Source organism: Dreissena polymorpha, chromosome 6 (genome assembly GCF_020536995.1).
Source record: "Dreissena polymorpha isolate Duluth1 chromosome 6, UMN_Dpol_1.0, whole genome shotgun sequence".
NCBI classification, from domain to species: domain Eukaryota; kingdom Metazoa; phylum Mollusca; class Bivalvia; order Myida; family Dreissenidae; genus Dreissena; species Dreissena polymorpha.
This window is the reverse complement of record NC_068360.1, coordinates 81,608,829-81,631,594: the sequence shown is the minus strand read 5'-3', so window position 1 is coordinate 81,631,594 and position 22,766 is coordinate 81,608,829. Positions and strand designations below refer to the sequence as shown.

The following is a 22,766-nucleotide window of genomic DNA, read 5'->3' as shown; positions in this document are numbered from 1 at the left end:
TGGGGTGGGGGGTATAGTATAGTGCGAGGGTGTTGTGGTCATTTGTGAGATATTAAAAAAAATTAGTGGGGGGGGGTATAGTATAGTGTGAGGGTGTGGTGGTCATTTGTGAGATGATCTTAAAAAAAAATTAGGTGGAGGGGATTCGGGGGGGGTAAGTATAGTGCGAGGGTGTGGTGGTCATTTGTGAGATAATCTTAAAAAAAAAATTAGGGGGGGATTCGGGGGTGGGGGTGATTCGGGAGGGGGGAAGGGGGGAGGGCACGGGGGATGGTTTGGGTGGAGTCTATTGTGGTATATCAGGTAAGAATAGTTTTGTCAAAGTATCAATCAAATCTAATCATAAATAAAGAAGTTATGACATTTTTAGCAAAATTTAATAATTTGACCTTGAGAGTCAAGGTCATTCAAAGGTAAAGGTAAAATTCAACTTGCCAGGTACAGTACCCTCATGATAGCATGAAAGTATTTGAAGTTTGAAAGCAATAGCCTTGATACTTTAGAAGTAAAGTGGATCGAAACACAAAATTTAACCATATATTCAAAGTTACTTAGTAAAAAAAGGGCCATTATTCCGTAAAAATGACAACCAGAGTTATGCAACTTGTCCTTTTACTGTACCCTTATGATAGTTTGCGAGTGTTCCAAGTATGAAAGCAATATCTATGATACTTTAAGGGTAAAGTGGACCAAAACACAAAACTTAACAAAATTTTCAATTTTCTAAGTATAAAGGGCCCATAATTTCGTCCAAATGCTAGTCAGAGTTACATAACTTTGCCTGCACAGTCCCCTTATGATAGTTAATAAGTGTTGCAAGTATGAAAGCAATAGCTTTGATACTGTAGGAAAAAAGTGGACATAAACACAAAACTTAACCAAATTTTCAATTTTCTAAGTATAAAAAGGGCACATAATTCTGTCAAAATGCCAGTCAGAGTTACATTACTTTGCCTGCACAGTTCCCTTATGATAGTTAGTAAGTGTTGCAAGTATGAAAGCAATAGCTTTGATACTTAAGGAATAAAATGGACCTAAACACAAAACTTAACCAAAATTTCAATTTTCTACGTATAAAAAGGGCACATAATTCTGTCAAAATGCACGCCAGAGTTATCTTACTTTTCCTGCCCAGTACCCTCATGATAGTAAGTAAGTGTACCAAGTTTGAATGCAATAGCATTGATACTTTCTGAGAAAAGTGGACCTAAACGCAAAACTTAACCGGACGCCGACGCCAAGGTGATGACAATAGCTCATATTTTTTTTTCAAAAAATAGATGAGCTAAAAGAAATGAAATTTAATTGGACATCCGATGAAACCACAACGTTAGGAATTACTTTCACAAATAATGAAAAGGATACAGTTCTTAAAAACATACTAATTAAATTACAGAATTTTAAAAACTGCTTAAAATCATGGCATCACCGTAAACTTACACTAATCGGAAAAAAACACAGTATTTAAAACGTTTGCACTTCCTAAATTAATTTATGTATTAACAGTTCTCCCAAATCCACCAAATGATGTTATTAACGATAAAAAATCAGCAATATTTAATTTCATATGGAACGGTAAGCCTGATAAAATAAAACGAACTCAATAATTCAATCTGTAGAAAATGGAGGTATCCAATTAACGAACATTGACTCATTCTTGAATGCAATCAAATGCAGCTGGATTAAAAGATACCTAGATAATACCAATACGAGTAAATGGAAATTATTCTACCAGAAAATCCTAAAAAAAATATGGTGACTCCTTACTCTTTGAATGTAACATCAGCAATAATATCTTTCATGAAATTGCAAACGAAAACATATTTCTGTCTGATGTTCTATCAGCATGGAGTGATGTCACTCATCACCTAGAAACCCAAACCAGCAGTAAAACTATTTTATGGAACAATAAAGACATAACTTCAAACAATAAGACGTTTTTCTATAAAGATTGGTTTGAACGAAGCATTATTTATGTCGACCAATTATATGACTACAGAATTAAGGATTTCTACTCTTTTGATGATATATGCTACATATACGGAATACCTACAAATAATTTTCTGAAGTACTACACACTAATCAAAAGCATACCCATACATATTAAATCTGAAATCAATACAAATAATACACCATGTACTCAAACAACATTCGTAGAAAACATACTTGGAAGAAAAAACAAAACGAATAAAATATTTTACACACTACAAATTAAAAACCCTACAGAAAACTCCAATGCCCAAAATAAATGGCAAGTCTTTTTCGGAGAACATGAACTTAATTGGAAACACATATTTACAATGCCATATAAAGCAACTATTGAAAGCACACTGATAAATTTTCAATATAAATACATCCATAGAATTTTAGCTACAAAAGAATATCTCTTTAAATGCAAATTATCTAACACAAATCTGTGTGACTTCTGTGGTGAAAACATCGAAACTATAGAACATCTTTTTTTGAAGTGCAATCATGTCAAGCCTATTTGGAATCAATTAGTATCTTTTCTTGAACAACAGCAACTAAACGTTAAACTATCTTTCTTAAATGTAAGTTTCGGAATTTACTCATTGAAATTAATAGACTGTAATAATATTGTGAATTTTATTTTTATATTGATGAAATATTTTATCTTTAACATGAAGTACAAAAAACAAGTACCAAATTTTAATTGTTTTGTCCATAGTCTTAAACTAAAAGTCCAGATTGAGAAAGAAATAGCCCTCAGTGATGACACATTACAAATCTTTGAACAAAAATGGAATCGGATTAAATTCTCGTAATGTTTATCCACTTATAAACATTTCACTCTAATGTAAGTTTATCTTTCTCAAATTTTTTTTTCAATGTTATAAGATTATTGTGAATATACAACAAAACACACAAGTCCAGTATGCTTTCTTCCCACTTTATACAACTCATCATTTTTCATAACTATTCTTCTGTTGTTCTTTTCTTTTCTCTTTTAAAAAAACAACACACCTATCACAAACCACCAAAGAAAAAACATAATAGCCCAGTTTTTTTGTTTTTTTTTAATTTTAAGGAAACCAAAAAAGTATATATATCAGCACATCTTGTATAACATGTCTGAACTTTATTGCTTTGTACAATCACTATGTTGTATGATAATATACATGTATACATTGTATGTATTATGTTGAATAAAAAAAAACATTTACAGCCATTTTGACCTTTGAACTCTTGAATTCATTCACATGACACAACGTCCAATGTCTGTGAACAAAATTAATGTTTACAGTCATTTTAAACTCTCACAATAAACGACAAAGTTATGGCCCGGACAAGCTCACTTATGGCCATTTTTGACCTTAGAACTCAAAGTGTGAACTTGACCATGGAGATACCAATGTAATTCTTTTGCGCAACACACCGTCCAATTATGGTGAACAAATGCACCAAATGATTTTAAAATCTCACAATGAACGACATAGTTATTGCCCGGAAAATCTCATTTATTGCCATTTTTGACCTTTGAACTCAAAGTGTGACCTTGACCTTGGAAAAATCGACGTAATTCTATCGCGCGACACACCGTCCAATGATGGTTAACATATGTGCCAAATGATTTTTAAATCTCACAATGAACGACATAGTTATGACCCAGACAGACTCATTTATGGCCATTTTTTACCTTTGAACACAAAGTGTGACCTTGACCTTGGAGATATCGAGGTAATTCTTTCGCGCGACACACTGTCCAATGATGGTGGCCAAATGTGCCAAATGATTATAAAATCCCACCACGAACAACATAGTTATGACCCGGACAAGCTCATCTATGGCCATTTTTGACATTTGAACTTGTAGTATGACCTTGACCTTGGAGATATTAACGTAATTATTTCGAGCGACACAACGTCCAATGATGATGAACAAATGCGCCAAATGATTTTAAAATCTCACAATGAACGACATAGTTATGGCCCGGAAAATTTCATTTATGGCCAGTTTTGACCTTTGAACTCAAAGTGTGACATTGACCTTGGAGAAATTGACGTAATTCTGTCGCGCGACACACCGTCCGATGATGGTAAACATATATGCCAAATGATTTTTAAATCTCACAATGAACGACATAGTAATGACCCAGACAAGCTAATTTATGGCCATTTTTTACCTTTGAACTCAAAGTGTGATCTTGACCTTGGAGTTATCGAGGAAATTTTTTCGCGCGACACACTGTCTAATGATGGTGCACAAATGTGCCAAATGATTATAAAATCTCACCATGAGCAACATAGTTATGGCCCGGACAAGCTCATTTATGGCCATTTTTAACCTTTGAACTTGTAGTGTGACCTTGACCTTGTTGATATCAACGTAATTATTTCGCGCGACACACCGTCCAATGATGATAAACAAATGTTCCAAATGATTTTAAAATCTCACAATAAATGACAAAGTTATGGCCTGGACAAGCATTTGACCTTTGAACTCAAAGTGTGACCTTGACCTTGGAGATATTGAAGTTATTCTTTCGCGCGACACACCGTCTAATGATGGTGAACAATTGAGCCATGTCATTTTGAAATCTAACGGTAAATGACATAGTTATTGTCCGGACAAACTTTCGGTTAAAAAAGCCCTTAGTTACCCCCTGACCAATTTTTTGACCCGGCATGAACCATATTCAAATGTGGCCTAGACATTATCTAGATACAACTTCTGACCAAGTTTGGTGAAGATCGGATGAAATTTCGGGACAGACAGACAGACAGACACAGTGACTCCTATATAGCCCCCATTACCAATGGTAATGGACGTATAATTATCCTTGACTTTAGTGTCACTGACTGGACAGTTCATATAATCAATTTCTTGCTGACGATAAAATATGATTTCACAGTAATTCTGAACTTCATTGCTACTGATCTTACGGTTCAAATCATCCTGAACTTCATTGTTACACACAGGATAGTCTAAATAATCATAGTTTTCAGTTTTAATGACCCGACCATTGAAACCATCCTTGATGGCAGTGCGGCTGACTGGACCGTTCAAGTCATTATGTCGGTCAGTTTTAATGACTGGATCGTTTAAGTCATCCGGGACTTTAGTGTGACTTCGTGGACCATTCAAATCACCCAGGGTTTCAGAGTTACTGTCTTAATCGTCCAAAACACCATTGTTTTTCAGCGTTGGTGTCTTTATTGTTCAAACCACCGCCGCCATTGTTCCTGACTGCATTCTAAAATCCTGGACATTCTCCATTCTCCGGAAACATAACTTTCATAAGGCCACAACAAATTGATAACATGTTCGATGGATTTTCCGCACATAAAAATCGTAAAACGAAATTAAAAGATTTTAATTTTTATTTTGCGCCCGCAGCAACAATTTGTGCTCCGAACATATTCGTTCAATGATTTAGTTTAATTTAGCCTACGTCTTTACAATATAGACTGTTATAACCTTTTCCGATTTTGATTGGTTTATGGTAAAAGAATGGCGGCGTCCGTCTGCCTCGTTATGTCCGCGAAAGATGTTAATAGAAACGTAATTTTTCCGCCAGTTGCAATCAATCATCGCATTACCGATGATTTCCGTGCTTTGTTCCTCGCAGCAGCATCTGCATCGGGATGCATCCACTGTGGAACTCCTGACAGTTTTTTATGACAACGATGCATATGTTGCAAATTTGTATTTAAAATACTCCATAGTCAGACCAATTTGAGTGTCTTGTGGACTTTCTGGAAGAGGCAAAAACTTAAGGCGCGAAGAAGTTTGTAAAAAAGCAAAAAGTCAAGTGAACTCATTCAGGCATTCAACCATTCCTACTTTGTTGTTGGTGTGAAAATGACACCAAAGCAAAATTATGTTCATATGATTACTATTGATGTATTAGTGTTGACATGTTGTGATTGAAAATGAAAAATCATGGATTGGATAAAACAGCAAATGCTTTAATTTTAAAAATATAAGTGTTTAGTTTTTACCAGTTTTACTGCTATCTCTACAGATTTTATTTGTTTTGCCTTAAGATTTAAGCTGATTATAGTCATTCGTGATTGCATGTTTCTTGGAAAAGTATGTTGTTTTTTTATCCCCCGCCATAGGCAGAGGGATATTGTTTTGGCGTTGTCCGTCTGTCTCCGTCCTTCCGATTGGCATTTTTGTGTCCAGAGCCATATCTTGGAAATGCTTTGGCGGATTTCATTGAAACGTGGTATGAGTATATATATGGATAAGAGGATGATGCACGCCAAATGACATTGTACACCATCTGCTAATAACGGAGTTATGGCCCTTTGTATCCTGAAATAATTCTTTTTTGTGTCCGGAGCCATATCTTGAAAGTGCTTTGGTGGATTTCATTGAAATTCGGTATGAGGATATATATGGATAAGAGGATGATGCACGCCTAATGGCATTGTACACTCTCTGTTAATGACGGAGTTATGGCCCTTTGTATCTTGAAATAATTCATTTTTATGCCCGGAGCCATATCTTGAAAGAGCTTTGGCGGATTTTATTACAACTTGGTATGATAATATATATATATATATATATATATATATATATATATATATATATATATATATATATATATATATATATATATATATATATATATATATATATATATATATATATATATATATATATATATATATATATATATATATAGATAGATAGATTAGAGGATGATTCACGCCAAATGGCATTGTACACCATTGGATAATAACGGAGTTATGGCCTTTTGTATCTTGAAAAATGCTTTTTGTGTGTCCGGAGCCATATGTTGGACGTGCTTTGACGGATTTTATTGAAACTTAGTATGAGTATATATATTGATAAGAGGATGATGCATGTTGGCGTTGTCCATCCGTCCAGAAAACGTTAGTGTCCAGAATTATATTGGAGGGGGATATCAATTCAACAAATTTGCTTGTTTAAATTGATTTGATTAAAACATTATTGTTGTACTGCTATTGTTATAAATATATGTAATAGATCTTTAGTCATTATACTTAAATGTATGCTAGTCTATTTTGCACTCAAATTATGCCAACATATGTGCTTTGTTAAAATATAGTATCAATTAATATCAACAATATTTGTTTTTGTTTTATTTTTCGCTTTTCGCTCGCTTGCGATTTAAAAAAATGGAATAAAAGTAAATTTATTTTTATTTCGCTCGCTAGCTCAATTTATGGTTGGCTAAAATCCTTAGAACACATCATCAATTTGTCGTGGCCTAAGTTAATACGTTTATCAGTGTTATTATCAAATTACTATCAATTTTAGACAAAATGCTTACTGTAATATTAAAGTAAAGGCATATAAAAATGGCACTCAAACAAAGAGCTGTTCCTTTCCTTCGAAACATTAGTAATCATAATAACTGATTTAACATGACCGAAATATGTAAATGAGATTTGCATACAGTTAACGTAGTAAGTTGACCAAAGGCAGCCAGACAATCCTTCGGTCGTGTTTGGATTGACTAGCATTCATTTTCTTTAAGTTTAAACTTCAATTCAAATCTTTTAGTTAAAATTATTTATAACATTTATGCAAATACCATCTGGTTCGTAGACTACAAAACACTCGTAATTCGCTGCAAACCCGTCTTCATTGCACCACTTGAATTGATCTTATGGAAGTGAAAAACAGAACAAATAAACATGATATTTTTGTGTTTTCAAACGAGATGAATCGATTTTAAATGAAATATGGAGTAAATAAATAAATATTTATTTATGTTATTTATTTATGTATTTATTTATTAATTCCACAGCATTATCTTATTAAATATTTCAAATTTATAACACAAAAATGTCCACATTTAATATCATCGATTCTTTTAATTAGATCAATTGTCTGTGTGCGTATTTTCAGGGTTCAATTTACACTAATTACTAAATTGTTCTAGCTTGACATGTATCATCTACCATCAATTGTCTTAGTAAATAATGTCCAGTATTCGTCCGTAGCTGTGTGTTTCGTCACAAGCAGTACTTTAAAATGCACTTGTTTTGATTCATCGTAGTATGATTTCAGTACTTCAATTCGAGGCCCTGAAAAGATTAAACTAAGATGAAGTATGAGTAAATATTGTAAACCTTTTCCTGCTTTATTTTACTGGTATTTTAATGCTTTGTTTATGCATACAATATATAGAGGTTATTTGCTTATTTTCGGGGTATTACCGTGAACTAATTTTCTTATTACGGTACCTAGATTTAGGACGTTTGTAAACCAGATTCAAACTCGGGCTAGATACTGTCTACAAAAATATACATATTTAGTTATATCAAGATCGGATGAAAAACATGGCTTCTTAAGTGGTCGAAACCTCAAACATGTCGACGCACATCACACACAACACAACGCACACCGGACAGCGCACGACGAAGAATGTCGGACTTAGGGTAATCACAATAGCTCACGTAAAGCACTATGAGCTCAGGTGTCCTTAAGTGCGTCAACATATGAAAGGTTTTACTCATGTTATTGTTATGGTTTAACATACTTGAACAATATTATACTTGTATAAATCATAAATAAACAACACGTATATGTCGCTCTGGAGATTGACTCCCTGTATATCTTTATATGAAACACGTTTTATATTGAACATTTAATTAAAATTAATATTTAATATTTTAACAAATGTTTTTGATGCTTTCTGAAGGCAATGTAAAGGTATAATACCTTAGCATTGGGCATTTTTAAGCTTCAGCATTGGCTATAATTCACTTACTGAAAGACAACAATCCTTGTAAATTCATCCCTTATGCTGGCTGTTACCAGACTGCATGTTTTCGACGTTGGTCATCCAAATTTTGTTGGATAAGCATTTGCCACCATAAAAGACATGCTCCTGTTTCTTAAAAAGTTGTTAGTCTTAGCGTGTGGCTATGATATTAATTAGTGAAAAAATCATTTTGAATGATAAATAATCATATTATAAAGAAAAATCAACTTTTATGAAAAAAAATTCACTATCATATATATATATATATATATATATATATATATATATATATATATATATATATATATATATATATATATATATATATATATATATATATATATATATATATATATACATATATATATATATATATATAACAAGGTATTCAACTTGAGATCAACCGAAAACAGGGTGCATCGCTTTGACAGCCATTACTTTATCAATTTTGTAGCGATTTTCACGATCTCGGTCTTAAACCACCCAAACAATACCCCACGCCCATACCAGAATCCCTTCCGCCCAATCCCATCCCCCATTTTTTTTAAACATCAACTAATAAATTACCACACCCCACATTATACCTCCCTCTCACCCCCCACCCCCCCCTTAAATTATTTTTTTAAACATCTAATAAATTACCACACCCCACATTATACCCCCTATCAATCCCCCATATCCCCCACCACCCCCCCCAATTTTTTTTAAACATCTTATTAATTACCACACCCCACATTATACCCCCCTCTCATCCCCCCCCTGCCACCCCCCCAAAAAAAATTTTTTTTTTTAAACATCTTATAAACTACCCTCATTATACCCCACCTCTCACTCCCCCCTACCCCCCCCTCCCCCCCCCCGTGATGATGTTTTATTGGACTGATAATTATAGATTTAGGATTACAGACCAGTTGATTCAGTAATATTGTTCAGAGTTTGCCCTGTTGGTCGCATATGCGTTCTTCAGTTATCATCCAAAAACCAAATTACTATTTCGGGTCACCGTGACCTTGACCTTTGACCTAGTGACCTCAAAATCAATAGGGGTCATCTGCGAGTCATGATCAATGTACATATGAAGTTTCATGATCCTAGGCCTAAGCGTTCTTGAGTTATCATCCGGAAACCATCTGGTGGACGGACGGACATACGGACAGACCGACATGTGCAAAACAATATACCCCCTCTTCTTCGAAGGGGGGCATAACAAATCATATAATATTATCCTAAGCCCAAGCGTTCTTGAGTTATCATCCGGAAACCACCTGGTGGACACACCGACCTACAGACGGACAGACCGACCGACATGTGCAAAGCAAATGTTATTTTTAGAGTGTTAACAGGGTTTTACTAAAGCCATTCAAGGAAAAATGCCACGCTCCCTTGCGCCAATGTTTTTCAACAAGCAATTTTTTTCCACAAATTGGGAAAAGTACAGGTACAAGCCAAATTGAAAGAAAAATGCACGAAAAATTCTGAAAATGGGAAAATTTGTATCATGTAGCCTTCACTTTGGGAAATTTGTTTATTTGATTCTTTGCTCACAAATGATTTAAAATTGATAACTAAGTGTTGCCATGTTGTCAATATTATATTTACAAAGGTTCATGCCAAAGAGCTGCATAGGGAAATGTTGCTTCTTAAGAAACACAATAAAATAACTCTTTTTTTTAAACTATCAATTGGGAATTTTTTGGACAGCAATTAAGAAAATTGCCATCTTGCTAACTTTGCATTGTCCTTTTCAGTGTCATAACTTTAAAAACAAAATTTATAACAAGGGCTGTTTGTAAAACATGCATGCCCCCCCATATGGGCTGTCAGTTGTAGTGGCAGCCATTGTGTGAGTACGTTTTTTGGCACTGTAACCTTGACCTTTACCCTAATGACCTGAAAATTAATAGGGGTCATCTGCGAGTCATGATCAATGTACCTATGAAGTTTCATGATCCTAGGCGTAAGCTTTCTTGAGTTATCATCGGCAAACCATTTTACTGTGTAAAGTCACTGTGACCTTGACCTTTGACCTAGAGACCTGAAAGTCAATAGGGGTTATCTGCGAGTCATGATCAATGTACCTATGAAGTTTCATGATCCTAGGCATAAGTGTTCTTGAGTTATCATCCGGAAACCATTTTTCTAAGTTGAGTCACCGTGACCTTGACCTTTGACCTAGTGACCTGAAAATCAATAGGGGTCATCTGCGAGTCATGATCAATGTACTTATGAAGTTTCATGATCCTAGGCATAAGGTTTCTTGAGTTATCATCCGGAAACCATTTTACTATTTCAGGTTACCGTGACTTTGACCTTGGACCTAGTGACCTCAAAATCAATAAGGGTCATCTGCAATTCATGATTAATGTTCCTATGAAGTTTCATGATCCTAGGCTTAAGCGTTCTTGAGTTATCATCCGGAAACCATCTGGTGGACGACGGACATACGGACAGACCGACATGTGCAAAACAATATACCCCCTCTTCTTCGAAGGGGGGCATAACAAATACATAATAGGGTTGTAAATCATTAGTTCACTTCAGCCATATAGAAAGTTCCTGTTATAATTAACCCATTTATGCCTAGCGTCTAGAAAAAAGGCCTTGGCAAACAGCGTAGACCCAGATAGGACGCCGCATGGTGTGGTGTCTCATCAGGGTCAACGCTGTTTGCTTGAAGAAATTACTGTAAGAAATATTCTAAATATAGAAATAAATATACTAGACATCCCTAATTTTGGAAATAAATTGATCCAATTTATAAAGATGTCAGAGTCCACTAGGCATAAATGGGTTAAGCTTAACTTGTCTCAAGACTCCCAACAGGTATATGGGTACAGATAAATGCACCTACTGAGTTCATCTGCTACAGCGGGCCTGTCGTGGGATGGTGGAGCGATGGAGTTGGAGCGAGGCTTGGGTGGTATAGGGGGCAGCACCTTCTCCGGCTCCTTCACCTCCCCGTCAGCGTCCTTGACCCCCAGGTAGCGCACGTAGGTCCCTGGGAACAGGCCGTTCAAGTTACGGGTCACGTTGAAGCCTTTGAGCCAGCTGAAGAGGTCATCGGGGTCGTGACCCTGCAAGTTCTGATTGGGCACCTCGAGGATGTCGTCCTTCTCCATGGACAGGTACATCACCCCGTCGTCTCCATGCTCTAGAGGGTCATACCTTAACTTGGCCTCATACACATGAATGTCACTCATGCTTGACTGGAGGTTCTCCATAATTGCACGCTTCTACAAACATGGCAAAGACATTAATAATGACAATTTTCAAACAAGTATGTTTCAAAAACAAGGCAAAGTCATGTGTTTGATTAGATGATTTAACTACCTATATATTATACAATTTTATATACCATAATAAGTCAAAATTTCCAGACACTTAAAATATGTCCGACAATTAAGATATTAACCAGGGCTCAGCATTAACCTAAAAACCAACTTGCCCTACCGGGCAAGTACTTAGAAAATCTACTTGCCCTAAGCGTAAAGCCATTTGCCCAAACATGAAATATCACATTACCTGTTAACCTCATATTTTTTTAATAAATATCAAAATGATACACCACAAAAACTTTTTTATTTTTGCACATTTAACAGAATGATTACAGCAATTAAAGTCTAATTAAAGTCAAAATTAAATGCTTTGTTATTTTTACACTTACCCGGGCGGACAACTAGATTATAAAGTAACTTTCCCGGACCCAACTTTTACTTGCCAGGGGCAAAATTGCTGAAGTAGTAAACTTACAAAAAAAATGTTAGTCCGAAAACAAAATAGAAACCATTACATAAAATACTTCACTGTAAAAAAATTATAAATATGTGCATTGGAGCTACCTCCTAATCTGAGCACCACCTCCTTGGCATTGGCTCCATCTCTTTTTGAAAAATGCTAATTTATCTATTAGATCGGCTAGAAGCTGATGTTTTTGTGCACAAATTAACTTGTACAGGTTCAAAGCAGTCGTTTTATGTAATGAGCGATTTAATTGGCAGAGAATGTGTTCGTCACACAGGCAAAAGACATCGATTTGCTTGTACGAATTCTACCAATTCTCACGTTTCCAAATGGGTTGTAATTTTATGTTTCTGTACATTTTTAAATGAATTTATAATCCCTGAATTGCACTACATTGGCCTATTTTTTTAATATTGTGAAATGTGTTGAAAAACATATTACACCTTATCACATTGTAAATTTATCCGTTAAATTTCAAAACACCCGGGACTGAGCGCCACCTCGGAAGTTGCATTGGCTCATTTATTAATGCATCTCAAACAAGAGGACCATCAGGCCCTAAGGCGCTCACCTGCAAGCCAAAGGAACTAGACTATTCTGAAAAAAATGCAAGCTGATTCATGAAGATTATTTTGGACCAAAAGTGACTTTTAACATGTTTTTTTATATTTGACCTTGTGACCTAGGTTTTGAGCTCATATGACCCAGCTTCAATCTCTCGCAAAATATCATTGGGGCAGATGTTCTGACCAAGTTTCATGACGATTGGCAAATCAATGTGGCTAATATAGTGTCAACAAGTTTTTACTAAGGCCATATAAGGACAACTGCCCCCCCCCCCTGGCGGCCATGTTTTTCAACAAACCATAACTATTTTCAAACTCACTCAAGCTATTGTTAGAACAAATTTTCAGATCAAGTTTCATAAAGATTGGATAATAAATGTGACTTCTAGAGTGTAAACAAGGTTTTGTAGTAAATAGCCATTTAAGGAAAAATGCCACGCCCCCTTGCGGCCATGTTTTTTTACTGATCTCAACCATTTTTAAACTTAGCCCAGATATTATTAGTTCAAATATTCTTTACAAGTTTCATGAGCATTGGACCACAAATGTGACTTCTAGATTGTTAACAAGGTTTTACCATACAGTAAAGCCATATAAGGAAAACTGCCCCGCCCAATGGCGGCCATGTTTTTCATTCAACTGGAACCATTTTCAAATTCGTCCAAGATATTATTGGGACACATGCTTTGACCAAGTTTCATGAAGATTTGACTAAAAATGTGACTTCTAGAGTGTTAACAAGGTTTTACTATAGCCATATAAGGAAAACTGCCACGCCCCCTGGCGGCCATGTTTTTCAACCAACCGGAACCGTTTTCAAACTCGTCCAAGATATTATTAGCACACATGTTCTGACAAAGTTTCATGAAGATTAGACTAAAAATGTGACTTCTAGAGTGTTAACAAGGTTTTACTATAGCCATATAAGGAAAACTGCCACGCCCCCTAGCGGCCATGTTTTTCAACCACCCGGAACCATTTTCGAACTCGTCCAGGATATTATTGGGACACATGTTCTGACAAAGTTTCATGAAGATCGGACAATAATATGACTTCTAGAGTGTTAACAAGGTTTTACTATAGCAAACTGCCACGCCCCCTGGCGACCATGTTTTTCAATCAACCGGAACCATTTTCGAACTCGTCCAAGATATTATTGGGACACATGTTCTGAGTAAGTTTCTTGAAGATTGGACAATAAATGTGGCCTCTAGAGTGTTAACAAGGTAAATGTTGACCACGCACGACGGACAAAAGGCGATCACAATAGCTCACCATTAGCATAACCCATGAGCACGTTGTGCTCAGGTGAGCTAAAAAGAGGTGGTGCACGTGATTTATAATGGCCGTGATACTGCCAAGTTGTATTTTCACCAGCAAGTTACATGATATACAGCATTAGATATACTGTAATATAAACCTATAATTAGCCATCTAAACCAGGCAAATCATGAACCTTGTTTGTTCTTGACTTGTTGTCTTTTAGACATTAAAATATGGTGCAATACCATTCGGGTCTTTATGTCACATTGAAACTTATAAAGGAAAAACTAAGCAATCAGATTATTATGTTTGATACTAATTTACATCAAACAGATGATAAAAATGGTAACATACCAATTCCTAAAATAAACAAGGGCTGTTTGTAAAACATGCATGCCCCCCATATAGGCTGTCAGTTGTAGTGGCAGCCATTATGTGAAAACGTTTTTTGTCACTGTGACCTTGACCTTTGACCTAATGTAAGTTATCATCCGGAAACCATTGTACTATTTCGAGTCACTGTGACCTTAAACTTTGACCTAGTGACCTGTAAACCAATAGGGGTCATCTGCCAGTCATGATCAAGGGGGGAGTAAGAGGGTGGTATAATGTGGGGTGTGGTAATTTATTAGATGTTAAAAAAAAATATGGGCTGTCAGTTGTAGTGGCAGCAATTGTGTGAATACGTTTTTTGTCACTGTGACCTTGACCTTTGACCTAATGTAAGTTATCATCCGGAAACCATTGTACTATTTCGAGTCACTGTGACCTTGACCTTTGACCTAGTGACCTGAAAATCAATAGGGGTCATCTGCAAGTCATGATCAAGGGGGAGTGAGAGGGGGTATAATGTAGGGTGTGGTAATTTATAAGATGTTTAAAAAAATGGGGGGGTGGGGGGTAGGGGTGTGTGGGGTGAGAGGGGGGTTTAATGTGGGGTGGGGTAATTTATTAGATGATGTTAAAAAAAAATTGGTAGGTGATATCCTCTATTCATTAAACATGAAATTTTAACTTATTGCATTTGTTTCCCCTGTATATAAGAAAGATATAATAGTGTATTACCTCCCCTGTCCTGCTTATATTTATATTAACCAACAAAATTAAACATTAACACAATATTTAAAATACAAAATATACAAAAAAAATCATATTCTGATAATATTTTTACTGATCCACTTTATTTTACTCAAAGGATGATGTTGCATTGGACTGATAATTACAGATTTAGGATTACGACCAGTTGCTTCAGTTATATTGTTCAGAGTTCGCCCTGTTGGCCGCATATGCATTCTTGAGTTATCATCCAAAAACCATTTTACTATTTCGGGTCACCGTGACCTTGACCTTTGACCTAGTGACCTCAAAATCAATAGGGGCCATCTGCGAGTCATGATCAAGGTACCTATGAAGTTTCATGATCCAAGGCCCAAGCGTTCTTGAGTTATCATCTGACAACCACCTGGTGGACGGACCGACAGACCGACAGACAGACCGACTGACCGACATGAGCAAAGCAATATACCCCCTCTTCTTCGAAGGGGGGCATAAAAAGAGCAAGCCCTTATTTCCATTGTGGTCCTTTTATTTTGGTGGCATGACAATAAGAGGCAGACCTTAAACGTAACTATGTTGACCTTAAACATAACCATGTTCATAGTAAAATAATTATTTAATAAAATAAACTAAATAATATATATCACCGTTCAAAAGAGATCAAACTTATAATCACAGTAGTGCTCAGAAAATATGACAGGAGCTGGAAACTACGATCAATTGATAATGTTATCAATTATTGCAACACATAGATATTTTGACAGTTGTAATTTGATGATATGAGGTATCATGAATTATCTAAATTAAATATATTGCTAAAATGTATGTTATGAAGTATGAACTAATAATTATTAAAAAATATGGGCTGTCCGTTGTAGTGGCAGCCATTGTGTGAATACGATTTTTGTCACTGTGACCTTGCCCTTTGACCTAGTGACCTGAAAATCTACAGGGGTCATCTGCGAGTCACAATCAATGTACCTATGAAGTGTCATGATCCTAGGCAAAAGCGTTCTTAAGTTATTATCCGAAAATCATTTTACTATTTCGGGTCACCTTGACCTTGACCTTTGACCTTGTAACCTCAAAATCAATAGGGGTCATCTGCGAGTCATGATCAATCTACCTATGAAGTTTCATGATCCTAGCAGACCTGTTTACCCTACCGATTGCTTTTCAGTAGTATGGAGTGTATCTCTCAGTAGTTTTGGGCTGTTGTCGGTTGTTTTAACCTTTTCAATCATTTTGAGCATTAAAACACCATGACTGGGTCACATATCAGTTTAATGGTAAATAAAGCATTAGATGAATTTACTTGCTAATAATTTAATCTGTTAAGTGATTTTTTTGCTTTTATTTGTTACAGCCTGTGCCATTTGGATTGGGAAAATTAGCGTGATAAACCACGCAATTGGATAACATAGCGCAATAAACCATGAAATTGGGAAACATTAAGCATTATAAATATGATTATAAGTTACAAAATTAAAATTGTTTTTAAGTGCATGTTTGACAGCATTTTTATATTATAAAGTGCTGCTTTAACGTCTTCTTACAATGAAGACAATATTTAGTTAATATCCATCCACATGCATATTAAACTTGCAATAATCTATAGATTCTTAAATACACCATTTGATCATAAGCTTTTTAAGAGAAGCATTAATTTAAATCAGTATTTTTTTAAATTAAATATCATAAGGGGAAAACATAAACAAATATTGACAAACACCCTTTAGTGTTCTTGTTGTGTCAATGATGTATTAAATGGAGTTAAAATACAGTACAGCCAACGCGGCACAAACATAATCCGCGGATACGCCACGGCCAGATTATTAGTACGCGGCGGCCGAATCGTGTGTTCACGTGGCGTATCGCCGTGGCACTCGGCATCGATCAGCGCAACGACGCCGAGTCTGTATTAACCTCGCATACTTTCGCGGAGTAAATCCGCCGCATACGTACGCGGCGGATCGAGTGAAAAGATATCCACCTACATGTACATTCATGTATGTGTAGCGTAGAATTAATTACGCGCAACTCTTAATGTTTCGTTCGATTATCATTATAAAATTTGCAATCCGAAACACACTTCCGAATTTTAATGCTAACGCGACCTTTGACAAATTCTAGCGTCAAATAAACAGTGCTAAAATATCATTTGTTTCATAAAAAGCACGCGAAAATTATGCAGACATGTAGAACGTCGTTTGGAAAGTTTGGGTGTATTTTGTGTTGTATAAATACATGAACATCACGTCAGGCGTAAATCGCGTGTTCAGTGGAAAAAAAACGCCCCGATAAGACGTTATTTCATCATCTCTATAAATAGTAACAAATGCCAAAATCTATTTGATACTTAAGGAAATATCGAGAATGTTTGTGTATCGTAAATATTTACCAGCATTTGCTTTAAAACTGGAATATACAGGATTATCGGGTAATTAGTAGCGATATTAACTGTATAATATGAACAAAATAAAACGTGTTTATATACCCATATTCAAACAAGAGTTATAATAAGCTGATAATTAACAAAACAACAAATACGTCGTCGTCTGCTAAATTTGCGAACCAATACGTAAATCAGTTGTCGTTCGGTGACGAATCGACAAGCTCGATCAGCACTCGTTCCCCGGGAGGCTTGAATTTTAACGTATCTTAATACACAAGCGCCAAAATGATAAATTACCCGCAAAGACCGAAATTAAGCAAAAGTACGATAAAAAACTGAAATTTGACCATTTTGATCGATGGATTCGTAATTTATCAGTACAAATCCGTAGTGCGTAGTTAGCCAAATAAGTGACCTTGACCTTTGACCTAGTGACCTAAAAATCAATAGGGGTCATCTGCGAGTCATGTTCAATGTACCTATGAAGTTTCATGATCCTAGGCCTAAGCATTCTTGAGTTATCATCCGGAAACAACCTGATGGACGGACCGACCGACCGACAGACCGACCGACCGACATGTGCAAAGCAATATACCCCCTCTTCTTCGTAGGGGGGCATAATTAGTTATATGGCAATAATATTACACATCTCTGCCGATTGCCGGTGATTATTAATTAATTAGTGTTTGTACTCCCAAACTATCCTGAACGACAGCAGCGTATTTTAATAAAATGGATACGAGAAAACAGGAGCGGTTTAATTGTATTTAAAGTCTTATTAATCGCATATGCATATGTCAAATAAATAGGCGACTCAAATAAATACCGGTATGCGTTTTGTTCATTGCTATTCTAGATATCCTTGAAAAAGCATTCAATAAAATGACGCAAATATTCGGAAAGGATGAAAAGCGGAAAGGAAAAATTTAGCGGAAAAATTTTAGGCGAGCAATAAAAAAAAAATTTGGAAAGTAAAAACAAAAAATGTCAGTCGGGCCGATTTTAGTGGGTCGGTCGGGTTATGCCAAACAAAAGAATTTTTAAGGATGGCCTAACCATTTATATCTGAAGTTATGAACATTTATAATGCATATCCAAAAACCTATGATGGGATTATTTTTATACATGCACAATGACAAAAGAGCATACATTTAATTGAAAAAATCACCCATAAAAAATTTAATATGTTCATATCAACTCAATACGTTATAAGGTTGCAATTCATAGAAACAAAAAACCTCTAGATTCACAAGAACAATGTATTATTTTGTACCTTAAGTAAAAGTAACATTTTGTGTAATCAGCAAGAAAATGGTGGACAAATTTCCCATAAAAATGTCAACAAATGACAACACAAAACATGAATGCAATAGCATTGATACTGTCTGAGAAAAGTGGACCTAAACGAAAAACTTAACCGGACGCCGACGCCAACGCCGACGCCGAGGTGGTGACAATAGCTCATAGTTTTTTTAAATAGATGAGCTAAAAATGAGCGATTTTGGCCACATATATTTGACCCCTGACCTTGAAGGATGACCTTGACCTTTCACCACTCAAAATGTGCAGCTTCATGAGACACACATGAATGCCAAATATGAAGTTGCTATCTTCAATATAGCAAAAGTTATTGCAAAATGTTAAAGTTGGCGCAAACCAACAGACTGGGCAAAAACAATATGTCCCCCACTACTATAGCGGGGGACATAAAAATGCCCCGCCCCTTGGCAGACATGTTTTTCAAGCAAACGTTACCATTTTCGAACTCATCCATGATATCAATAAAACAAATCTTCTGACCAAATTTCATGAAGATTGGAAATAAATGTGGCCTCTAGAGTGTTAACAAGGTTTTACTATAGCCATATACGGAAAAATGCCCCAACCCCTGGCGGCCATGTTTTTCAACCAACAGAGCTCCAAATAAGGGTCGTATTTACGTAATTACGAATTATTTTCAAGTCCGTTACGTATTTATTTTAAAATCTTGTCGTACCATTAAGAATTTCAAAATCAAGTTACGAATATTATTTTTACATCGGTTCGTATCGATGTTTTATTGAGAACTTTTGCGATCTTTGCGGTTCTTATATAGAATGGTTATCGGGTTTGTATAAAAAAGCGCATTTTTTCCAATAAAAGCGGCGTATACAGTCTATCTGTCAAAAAAAAAATCGCGGCGCCCAGAGAACGTCCTAAAAAACTACAAAGCGTCCAAAAACACGCTTTTAACATATTGAATGCAAAGTGAGCCGAAGTTAAATGTTTAGAAAGACATTATCGAAAAGATCTTATACGATGTTGTATGTTCAGTTGCAGACACAGTCGGAAAAGCTAAACAAAAACGCGACACGACGGGTCCGAACTTAAACACAAAAAAACATTGAACGGTAGGAAGAGACAAGTCCCGTGGCTAATCGTTGAAAAGATTGAAGGGAAGACCCGTTTTAATTGTGAAATATGTAAAAATTCATCTAAGGCATGCAATCTAAGCACAGTTTGGGCATATGAAGGTATTTGAAAAATAAAATTGTAAAATACTGAAAATACTGAAAAGACACTGTTCTGTTCTGTTCTGTTCTGTCGTTCTTGAGTGGACTTCCTGCGGGGCTTGAGGGTCATCACACCAGACCAAGAGCCACGTCTAGGGGCAGGGGACACTGACCCTTTCTTGCCTGACTCCTCCTCCTCCTCATCATCTAAGTCCTGGAGGTCAGCAGTTAGTACATGTAAGTTTGCTTACTAAAAATGCTTCCCAAAGATTCGCAAAAGCACTTGAGGAGCATTGCTCTGGGATAACAGGGCTTAATGCCTGTGCATTAAGTGTTGTCTAAGATAGGCCTTTGAAGTCTACACAGGATTCCTTTAAACACAAAATATCATAAAAACAAACAAGAGCATCGCCTTGCGGGTGCAGACCGCTCATCTATTTTCTTTTTAAAGGTGAAGAGACTCTCAATTTAAAACACAAAGGAGGGAGGGGTGGAGTGAAGAGGGGTGCATAGTGTGGGTGTGTGGACATTTATTACATTATCTTCCAAAAATGCGAAAAAATGCGAAAAAAAATGCGAAACAAAAATCGGGGGGGGGGGGGGAGATTCTTGGGTGCGATGGTTGGACGGTATTTCAAAAATAAAATAATAAAAATAAATATTTGTGTTTTTTAACCGTTTCAAAAAAAAAATTGAGGGGGTGGGGGGGGGGGGTGGGGGGTATAGTTTGAGGGTGTGGTGGTCATTTGTGAGATGATCTTAAAAAAAAATTAGGGGGGATTCGGGGGGGAGGGCACAGGGGATGGTTTGGGTGGAGTCTATTGTGGTATGTCAGGTAAGAGTAGTTATGTCAAAGTATCAATCAAATCTTATCATAAATAAAGAAGTTATGGCAATTTTAAATTTTTTTAATAATTTGACCTTGAGAGTCAATGTTATTCAAAGGTCAAGGTAAAATTCAACTTGCCAGGTACAGTAACCTCATGATAGCATGAAAGTATTTGAAGTTTGAAAGCATTAGCCTTCATACTTTAGAAGTAAAATGGATCGAAACACAAAATTTAACCATATATTCAAAGTTACTAAGTCAAAATAGGGCCATAATTCCGTAAAAATGACAACCAGAGTTATGCAACTTGTCCTTTTACTGTACCCTTATGATAGTTTGCGAGTGTTCCAAGTATGAAAGCAATATCTATGATACTTTAGGGGTAAAGTGGACAAAAACTTAACCAAATTTTCAATTTTCTATGTATAAAGGGCCCATAATTCCGTCCAAATGCCAGTCAGAATTACATAACTTTGCCTGCGCAGTCTCCTAATGATAGGTAATAAGTGTTGCAAATATGAAAGCAATAGCTTTGATACCGTAGGAATAAAGTGGACCTAAACACAAAACTTAACCAAATTTTCAATTTTCTAAGTATAAAAAGGGCACATAATTCTGTCAAAATGCCAGTCAGAGTTCTACAACTTTGCCTGCACAGTCCCCTTATGATAGTTAGTAAGTGTTGCAAGTATGAAAGCAAAAGCTTTGATACTTAAGGAATAAAATGGACCTAAACACAAAACTTCACCAAAATTTTCAATTTTCTAAGTATAAAAAGGGCACATAATTCTGTCAAAATGCACGCCAGAGTTATCTAACTTTGTCTGCCCAGTCTCCTCATGATAGTAAGTAAGTGTACCAAGTTTGAATGCAATAGCATTAATACTTTCTGAGAAAAGTGGACCTAAACGCAAAACTTAACCGGACGCCAACTCTGACGCCAAGGTGATGACAATAGCTCATATTTTTTTTCAAAAAATAGATGAGCTAAAAACAATCCGGATTAAAATGGCAGATGTTTTCAATGAAATTTAACTAGATTTTAGCATAATCACAAATTATATTTTTCTTGAACCAAATTCGCTATATTTTTGCAAATGGCGAACGACAGCGCGAGCCCTGTAATAGTGAGCATTTATTCCAATAATAACAAGTTCGCAATGCTCGCGCTGTCGTTCGCCATTTGCGAAAATATTGAGAATTTGGCTAAAGAAAAAATCTAAACTGCAAAAATGCGAAAATCAAGTAAAATTTCATTGAAAACATCCGCCATTTTAATCCTGACTGGTTTTCTATATTTGTCTCTTTGTTTCAATGAAAGTGTTCGCAATTCGAACAGTTAACGAAACCCGGTCTGTACCCGATTAGACATCGCTTGACCTTATTGTTATTGAAGTGCACATAATAGCTGGCCAATCAACATTGAGCTCGCTTACACATGACATGACGTTGTCGAATGAAACGTGAGAATGGCTGGAGCTATCGGATAATATTTGGTCATTCATGCGCAGATGTTGTATAATTTGAATACACATTTAATATCGCAGTCTGCCTTCAACATAGCGACCGGTCGTATAAAGAGATAAACAAATAAAACAAAAACGTGACAATTCCCGTCAATAAATATTTCTTAGCTGACCACTTTTTATCTTTCTACCGAATATTTACCGATCTGAATTAAAGAGTGATTATCAAA

At 35.9% G+C, this 22,766-nt stretch overlaps 1 protein-coding gene across 1 annotated transcript in view; it reads right to left on the bottom strand.

Annotated features, from left to right (window-relative positions):
• LOC127834792 (uncharacterized) overlaps positions 1 to 11,974 on the bottom strand; it is a 73,522-nt gene extending 61,548 nt beyond the window's left edge. The window contains exon 1 of the mRNA XM_052360834.1: positions 11,580 to 11,974. Coding sequence (XP_052216794.1) covers positions 11,580 to 11,949 — 370 coding nt within the window. The 5' untranslated portion in view covers positions 11,950 to 11,974. The remainder of the gene's footprint in view (positions 1 to 11,579) is intronic.
• Between the last annotated feature and the right edge of the window lie 10,792 nt (positions 11,975 to 22,766).